At 31.8% G+C, this 8,967-nt stretch overlaps 1 protein-coding gene across 4 annotated transcripts; it reads right to left on the bottom strand.

Moving 5' to 3' along the window:
* Positions 1-3,044: 3,044 nt before the first annotated feature.
* LOC111303783 (uncharacterized) lies at positions 3,045-8,492 on the bottom strand. 4 transcript variants are annotated; one of them, XM_022900216.2, is made up of 10 exons: positions 8,338-8,492; positions 7,319-7,457; positions 6,953-7,097; positions 6,727-6,854; positions 5,680-5,751; positions 4,767-4,890; positions 4,566-4,690; positions 4,333-4,374; positions 3,872-4,084; positions 3,045-3,366 (listed from the first exon to the last, which is right to left on the bottom strand). In XM_022900216.2, the coding sequence occupies exons 1-10, from the start codon at positions 8,433-8,435 to the stop codon at positions 3,298-3,300; spliced, it is 1,155 nt and encodes a 384-aa protein (XP_022755951.2). In that variant the 5' UTR covers positions 8,436-8,492; the 3' UTR covers positions 3,045-3,297. The 4 variants fall into 4 exon arrangements, with proteins under 4 accessions (XP_022755951.2, XP_022755952.2, XP_089598793.1 ...); XM_022900217.2 differs by having other exon boundaries at positions 4,566-4,687; XM_089742667.1 differs by having other exon boundaries at positions 4,566-4,687; positions 7,319-7,467; positions 8,338-8,479.
* Between the last annotated feature and the right edge of the window lie 475 nt (positions 8,493-8,967).

Genomic DNA, 8,967 nt, shown 5'->3' with positions numbered 1-8,967 from the left:
GAAGTTCGAGAATTCACTCATCGAGTATATGACTAGCAAAAGTCACCATAATGAAAAGCAAAAGAGAAGCACGGGTCTAATTAATTTTCATGAAAAGATTTTAATACAAGAAAGTGTCGAAGCAGGGAGAAAAGAATAAAGTAGAAACTGACTGTTTTCCCTAGTAGTGTTTCCCCAGCAGGCTCTCCGAGCTTTTTCTGCTTTACAGAAATTTTCATCATGATGGATGAAGTAAATTTGATGAAGCTTTGAAATTTTAATTTAGGATTGGCTGAAGGGATAACAAAACTACAGGAAAATTAGGGTGCTAATACAATTAGCATAAACTCAACTACTAGTCATGTATAACTAGAATTGCTTTACATATTAGAGAAGTAATGCAATTCTCAATTACCAAAATTAACAAATAAACCTGTTTGTGGAGAAGGCCCAGCATTAGATATATAGCCATTTCAGAACAAGATGCTACATTTCCAGTTTCATCACTGGGAATTTGGGCAACTTTAATCCCATGCTTTGAAGCAGCATCAATATCAATGCCTTCATGCAAAAGTACAACAAATTAAAAAAAAAATAAATTATTGCAGTACATTTAATGTGGCAGAAAGCTTTTAAGTTATGGAATATTGATATCTAATAGAAATAAGGACCTTCTATACCAACACCAAACTGCATTATAATCTTCATCTGATAAGCACGAGATATGACATTGGATTCTAACTGCATGCTTTTTACAATACAAAGATGATAAATCCTAATGCGATCAGGAACTTCCTTGAGGGGCATATCATCAACCTACAAGAAGTTCAATTACTTGAGAAGCTCAATGTGATATACAAGCATTCAACTTGCATTTGATTGGATCATTGGAGGGTTAGAGCAAAGTACCTGGATAAAAGGATATTTTTTCAAGTATTCTCTAGTATAATTATGTGAAGCCGGAAAATGTGGTCCCCAAAAGAGAACACGAATGGTGGGTTTGCTAATGCCATTGACCAAATCTCTCCCCTCCACCTTCGAAAACATACCTGCCATAAATGGACCTCCAAAAAAAAAAAAAAAAAACCCTGGATCATGAGAAGATAAAGCAATGCATTCAAAATTTCCTGAAGCATTTCTCTTAACTGAATATTGCCCAAAACGCCTATGAAGTAGAATAGAAGTCTGTCAACCAGGACTTACTGCTATTGAGGAAAACATTGAAAAATCAGACCAAGGCTGCCTTAAAAGCAAAATTGAACTACATTCATCGTTCATCAGGTCTGTAGTGGCATTCATTTCATCCGGTGGGTATTGCATATAAAACCAGTTTGGGCAGGAAATCAAGCAATCACATTTTTTCAAGTATTCATAAGTACATTTATGTTGGATAGTGCCCCTTGTCTGAAGAAAACAGGTACTCGCAGTCTCTCACATCATATCCAACATAAACACGAGGATTAGGACAATTCGATCAACGAAAAACTTTAAAATTCAATTTTTACTTTCAAGAACTTTTAAAAATATTTTAAATTCATGGATTCTCTTAATTAATTTTAAAATTATAAGGAAATACGTCACTTTAACACTACTTATATCCATACAGCATAAATTTTAACTCAACAAATCAGTTGAGTCCATTCTTTTTTATATTGAACATTTACGTGAACATACACTTATAAACTTATTCTTATGAGATAAATTTTATCAAACTTTTAATGATGATTGATAGAATATATATAAATTTAAAATATTATTAAAAAATAGTGAATAAAACTATTGAATTTTAAAAATCATACTAAAAATAAAACATTTCATAAAGTTTATGGATTTGTGATACAATTTATTTTATTATTTTTTTAATTTAAATAAGAAAATTTTAAATCTTACTTTTTGAACAAAAAATTATGTATCAAATCATCAATTATTAAATCAAATGTGGGAGTCACATAATAATAATAATAATAATAATAATATTATTATTATTATTATATAATAAAAAATATAAATAAAAAATTAGAGTGAAATGACAAAGCTGAGAGTTCTGAGATTTACCTGTGAATAAATGGAGATGTCAAACAAGTGAGAATGTTATTTCTAATAAAGGAAATCAACTTTTTTCCGACTACTACATGTATAAATTCCAATCTCCTCAAACCGGTTTGACCCATTGATTTTGGTTTAATGGTAGCAAATATTAATCTAAACTGTAAAGGTGCCAGACCAGCTGATCTAGGGAAGTTGGCAGCGGTTTTTTTAGCCCCAAAATTTAAACCCAAATTCGGCTCAGTTCAAAACATTGAATTATTAATAAAAATATTTTAATTACAAATTATATTTTAATATTTAATATACTATCTAAAATTTTTTTGATACTCTAGACCAACAAGCTGGGCCAAAGCTTGAACAAGACCATTAGAAAACTGATAGGGTTCGCCCGCGCGCAGCCCATGACAGGTTTAGACTCAATTACTTTTATTTTACTTTTTCTCATATATAATTCTAGTTGCCTTTGCAATTGTTGCTCTGACTAGTGCATATTCAAACTTAAATGTGTTAATAGTTTCATTCTAATTGAGTTTCATTTTTTTTTTTGTATTATTAGTATTTAATTTAGAAGGTTATTAACTCGATTTGACCATACTTTTGGCCAAGGGCAAATTTACCTTAAAACCTTATCGGAAACTTTTGAATGAAATACTTGAGTTCTTACAGGATAATTAATATTAAAGCTATTATAAAAAAAAAAAAAAATTTATCATATCATTATGTTGAGGATTTTTTTTTTTAGTAAAAAAAATTTGAAAATAAATAAATCGCTCAATCTCTTTAAGTTAAAAGCGAATCAAAATATATCATATTTAAACATTCAAAATAATCCCATCAAATGACACAAAACTCATACTTAAGATTTTTTCATAAAAAAAAAAACAAACCTTATCCAATTGAACCAATAATTTATTAATACTATTAGTATTATATTGTGGATATGCCTAAATATAATATCGGCTTCATTTATATCTAATTGGTCAAATCTATAATTAAAGATAAAGAAAGGAAGAATATTACTAACAATCATTGTACTAAAATTAATCAATCAATAATTTATTTTTTCTAAATGAAATATCAAGTTTCCAGTAATCTAATGAACCTCAAAGTAACGTGCTCAAGAGGATCCTCGAAGCAATCTATCTACTGAAGCTATTTTTCCTTCCTGCTATACAAGATTTTGCAGAAGGCAGCCCCAGGACCAATCTGCTGAACCTTAAATGCGTAGTTAAATTTGATAGCCTTATTGATAGGTTTGATTCTGCCCAATTAATTGACAAACTCTATCCCTGTTAAAGGATTTCCAGCATGAAGTTGTAATGCAACATCACCAACAACCTGCGAGTAGCAAAACAAGAGGGACAATCATATTTGGAAATTCAAATTATACAACTGAACAGGCAAAATAATAATAATAATAATACAATACTTTAATTTTGAAAGCCCTATGATTCATTGAGGATCCAAAACACCAGGCTGAGTGAAAAATGTGAAGAAAATGCCTCAATTTTTCTAATGTTTCCATTTTCCTTCATATTTTCCCCAAACCTTAAAAGAGCCCCAAGATACTCTACAGGCATACAGTTGGGGAAATCATTTTATAGAGCAAACAGCAAAGTAATAGAACCATTGTTGTAAAAAAATGTTGAGTAGTTTATGCTAGTAATTGTTACAAACAAGAATTGAAGCTCTCACTGGAATATTTCAGCTCATAGAAAACAATAACTTAAGCAGGAGGATCAAATCTATGCTTATTATAGACTGAATAGAAGAGAATTTTTTACAATGAAAAATGAAATTCATTTTCCTTTCAACAACCTAAACGATTTGATAAGATGCATACCTTAGCCATGGATCTATAAGAAGCTTCAGTAACCCCAGCAACATGAGGTGTAATTATAACATTTTTGAATTTCAAAATTGGATTTTCAGGGTCAAATGGTTCTGTCCATGCAACATCAATTCCTAAGCCTCCCAAGTGTCCGGACTCAAGATGATACATGACAGCCTCATAGTCTAGAAGACCCCCTCGAGCAATATTTACCAAAAGTGCTCCCTGGAATTACACACTAATATTAACATACACATCCAACAACATCACCCACTAAGAGTGCAACTATTTCAATAGAAAATTAAACATTGGAAGTTTATTGAAGAGATGTAGCATCATATAACACACATTTCATGAAAAGACACGTGTTGTGAAAAACTTTTCATTGTTTGATTTTAAGTTTTCATAGCTATGACTGCTACCAAAATTTAGGAGAGTTCCCTCACAAATTTTGAAATGCATTAGAAACAAACCTGTTTCATTGACGATATGAAGGACTTGTTTACAATTCCAACCTGAAAATTTGAAATATAGAATTGTAAGTGATTGGAGAATAAAATTTGCAGAAGATGTAAGAGATATGTTGACCTTACAGAACCCCAATTGTAAGAAATTGGATAATAAATTTTGTAGCAGATGTACAAAAAAAATTAGCCAAAAAATAGCATATTCTGTGAAAGTGGATATTTCTGGTAAACAGCCTTACAGTTTCTTTATTCAAACTCAAGCAACAAACAACTATATCAGCATCGCTTGCAAACTCGTAAATATCTCCATGACTTCCTTTCTTGTCAACCAAATCATCAACGACCCCATTTTGAATTGGAACTGCTGAATATTCAAGACATACTGAATGAAAATGCCTTCACAACTGAACTTCACTATTTACTTAATGAATCCTCTATACCTTTTGGGACAGGAACAGGCACATTTGAGGGCCAGCTTCTTTTTGTAGCAATAATTTTAACACCGAATGGTTTCAATCGCTTTGCCAAATCAATTCCGATATTTCCAAATCCCATAATAAAGACCTGCACAAGCAGGGTATAATACATAAATAATCAAATAAGTTATGAAATGTTGGAGACTATGATTTGAAACATGAGACTGTCTACCTTAATGGTGAATGAGTAGTTGTTAATGGAGTGATTTTTTCAAATGAAGTTAATAAGATTGCCTAGCCTAGAATTCATCAAAAACAAGACCATCGAAAGAACATTTCATTTTTAGAACCAAAAAGTCTAAATAAGGCTTGGGCTCTAAACACAAATGTCTGAATAAACAACTTGAAATGTATTAATTCTCATATCCAACCTTCACTATTTACTGCTTTCCTTTTAAATGAAAAATCCCAATTTAAAGAGGTATCATATGCATGAATATGATAAATGTTAAATAATGTACCCCTAACACATTACACTTTCTAAGGAAAAATATTTGAAAATGGGCAGAGCAACAGGATACTGATTTTACTCTGTACTTAATGTTGAATTTCTGATCACAGAAAATATTCAATTCACGTCTGAAATGAATCCAGGTCAAATTCTAGGCAGTCTGGTTATCTACCTTCTCTACAGACCTAAGCAAAATAGTTTGTCACTTGTTATGCCAGAATGAGATAAAGCTTTTATTTTTATTTTTATTTTTCCAGTAGTATTAAAACTATGAAGTTCAGCATTCACACGTCAAGCATATTCTTAGCAAAAGTCACTATGAAAAGCCAAAGAGAAATCACAAGTCTAATTTACATGAAAAGATTTTAATAAAAGAATCTTAAATAAGTGTTGAAGTAGAGAGAAAAGAATACAGTAGAAACTGACTGTTTTCCCAAGAAGTGTTTCACCAACAGGCACTCCAAGCTTTTTCTGCTTTACAGAAATTTGCATCTCATTCTGCAGGAGCACCACAATCACTCTGGTCATGATAATATCAAATATCATAACAAAATAGTGCAACGTGCAGAAAAAACAAGCTAAATTGAGTCCAGAAAATGGTAACAAAATACTGAAGAGAAGAGATGATAAAAGTTGGCACTCATGATGGGTATGAAGTAAATTTAGCAGAGCTTTAAATGTAGGATCAATTGAAAGGGACGACAAACCTACCAGAAAATAAGTTAGTAATTTAATAGCTATTCATTACATCAAGCACAAAAGTATTTAATCAAACAACATACTACCATAATGAGCTGCAATCTAGCGGAAATGGAAGAAGGAAAGTAATACTTTCTCTCATTAATTCAAATTGGGATAGAGAGAATGCGTCATCAAGCTCACTTCCAATTTGCTGTAACCACCATATAAGTGCGTTGTTGAATGGTTAATATTACTATATTAGGCACACAACATTAATTTCAAAGCTTGATGAAAAATTTCTGGCAATAGAAATGAAGATAGAACACATGTGCTGCAGCACTGCTTGTAACATCAGGGCTTAAGGCATGGCCAGCTGGTCAAGAGAGCATCTCCTAGAGATGCTTGCACTAGTTTTGTTGGCAAAAGTTCTTAACCATTCCAATTAGATTTGGTGGCTAGTCTAGCCTTGAAGCTTTAGATCTTAGAACAATTTTAAAGGCTATTATTCCCTTCCACAAATTGCTTAATTACCACATTTTGATCATTGGTTTATTCAACAGATAAACAAGTTCCATTGCAAATTCTCTTTTATTTTTCTATAACCTGACACAAGTGTATGCCACAACTTTGACCAAAAAAAAAAAGTGTTTGCCACAACTAAGACCAATAAGAAGATAGTGAACTAACCTTACAATTAGCATGAAGTCAAACACTTTTTATGTTTAACTATAATTGCATTAACAAATTAGAGAAAGTACTGCAATTCTCAGTTACTAAATTAAATAAATAAACCTGTTTCCGGAGAAGGCCCAACATTAGATATATAGCCATTTCAGCACAAGATGCTGCATTTCCAGTTGCATCACCAGGAATTCTGGCAACTTTAATCCCACGCTTTGTAGCAGCATCAATATCAACGCCTTCATGCAAAAGTGCGAAAAATAAAAAATTTACTCCAGTACATGTAATGTGGCAAAAGCTTTAAGTTATGGAATATTAACATATAAAGAATAAGGACCTTCTAGGCCAACACCATACTGCATTATAAGCTTCATCTGTTTTGCACGAGATATTACATTTGAATCTAACCTCATGTTTTTCACAACACAAAGATGATAGTTCCCAATATGGTCAGGAACTTCCTTGAGGGGCACATCATCAACCTACAAGAAATTCAATTGCTAGAGAAGCTCAATATGAGATATAAAAAGTTTAACTCCACACACAAAAAAAATTGTTAGGTTGCATTAGTCAACTTGCATTTCAATGGCGGGATTTGGCATATGCTTGTAGTGTGTTTGGTTAATGATAATGCATTAATATTTACGTAGGTACAAATCTATCAGCAAATAAGTGCACAAGCTTGAGAGTTTGAACAATGTACCTGGATAAAAGGATACTTCTCCAAGTATTCTCTAGTATAATTTTGGGAGGCTGGAAAATGTGGTCCACAAAAGAGAACACGAGTGATGGGTTTTTCATCGTCCAGATTGCTCCTCTTCTGTGTCGAAGACATAGCTGCTCTGAAGAGACCTCAAAATCAAAACAAAATACCCAGAACATGAGAAGATAAAGCAATTTAAAATAAATTATATGCATTCAAAATCTCCGGATGCAATTCTCTTACTAAATGTCTAATTGCCTATTGTAACAAAGACTAGAGAAACTGTCCTCCTATAGAATGATGAGAAGCAGGGTGAGTCTACCAAGAAGCAATTCCATACAATAGAAACACTTATTACTATTTGAAAAAACATTGATAAATCAAACCAAGGCTGCCTTTAAGCAAAAATTAACTAACTTCTTTATGTACCTAATGACATTGATTTCACCAGGTGCCATAGATAGAACCAGTTTTGGCAGGAAAGCATCAAATTATAGTCATCATGCGAACTTATATTGGATACTACTAAGTGACTAGCAAGGAAAAGGAAGAGAAGACGGACTCTCACAGCATACCAATATAAACATGATGATTAGGACACCATAATCAACGAAAACCTGTAGTGCAGTCTTACAATAAAAATAACATTTTGATCTTGATTAACATGGTAAAACAGAGTTCCCCTGTTGCAAGGGAAAATCTCATTGCTACTCTTACAGAGTACAATAGCTCAACTAGTATTGAGTTTATTCCTAGAACAAAAGTGGGTTCAACTTAAAATAGAATCTTTCCCAAGGAACATTCTTTTTCCCAGAAATTCCAGCTCAAACCCTTTGCTAGAAAGCTTATATCTAACAATCAAAACAAAGACTTCAACCTAATTCTGCACTTTTAAAGGACATTATTATTACATGATTATTATTATATAATAGCAAGAGAAAACATATATAAAAAAAAAAAAAAAAGATAGTTAAAACTTAATAAAGAAATCACAGAGCTGGAGATTTAGTGGGCTTTACCTGTGAAGAAGTGGAGATGTGAAACAAGTGAGACTCTGGACCAGATTTATATTTGCGCCTGCCCTAGCAACCTCCTTTCTGATACAATAGAGGAGCATTTCCGATTTAGATGATGACTTTCCTTTTTAGTTTTTACTCATATAATTTTTTTTTGTTTTGCTTTATTTGGTTTATATTTTATACTAAACCTACTTGCTGTCTAAAGGACACAGCACTGATTTGGACCCTTCATAAATTATTTTTTTAACTTGGTTTTGTTGAGAGAATCCTAAAAGGATTCGAATCTCCGCTCATCTATCAATGTTGTCAATTTTACGGCATATTATAATAATAATTTTGGTGAATCAAGTCACATGCGTTTAGTGCTTTGGTTGTGCCCTTTCTTTTTTCTTTTTTTTTAAGTTAATTAATCTTGGTTTTTCATGGCCCTTGTGGCCGTTGTTGACTTGTTGATACTTGTACAAATATTTTTAAAATTAAAACTTATATTTGATTAAAAATAAATAAATAGTTTAATATCATAAACATTAAATTATCGTTTTTATATAAAATAAAATCGTATATTTTTATTCATAAATATTATTATTACTTTTTACTCTTGCATCAATCTTTTATTTTTATATTACTTAT

This window comes from Durio zibethinus, chromosome 13 (genome assembly GCF_047325235.1).
Source record: "Durio zibethinus cultivar Kanyao isolate XHJ-2024 chromosome 13, ASM4732523v1, whole genome shotgun sequence".
Taxonomy (NCBI): Eukaryota; Viridiplantae; Streptophyta; class Magnoliopsida; order Malvales; family Malvaceae; genus Durio; species Durio zibethinus.
Note: the sequence above shows the minus strand (reverse complement) of the source record. Positions and strands in the feature narration are given on the sequence as shown.

What these genes read in the sequence shown, in the direction of transcription:
- LOC111303783 (XM_022900216.2), bottom strand. Translation starts at nt 8,435, where the DNA reads ATGCTCCTCTATTGTATCAGAAAGGAGGTTGCTAGGGCAGGCGCAAAT. An exon ending in ACATCTCCACTTCTTCACAG is followed by an intron (nt 7,458 to 8,337) that starts GTAAAGCCCACT and finishes AGGTCTCTTCAG; the next exon opens with AGCAGCTATGTCTTCGACAC. An exon ending in TGGGCCTTCTCCGGAAACAG is followed by an intron (nt 5,752 to 6,726) that starts GTTTATTTATTT and finishes GTGCTCCTGCAG; the next exon opens with AATGAGATGCAAATTTCTGT.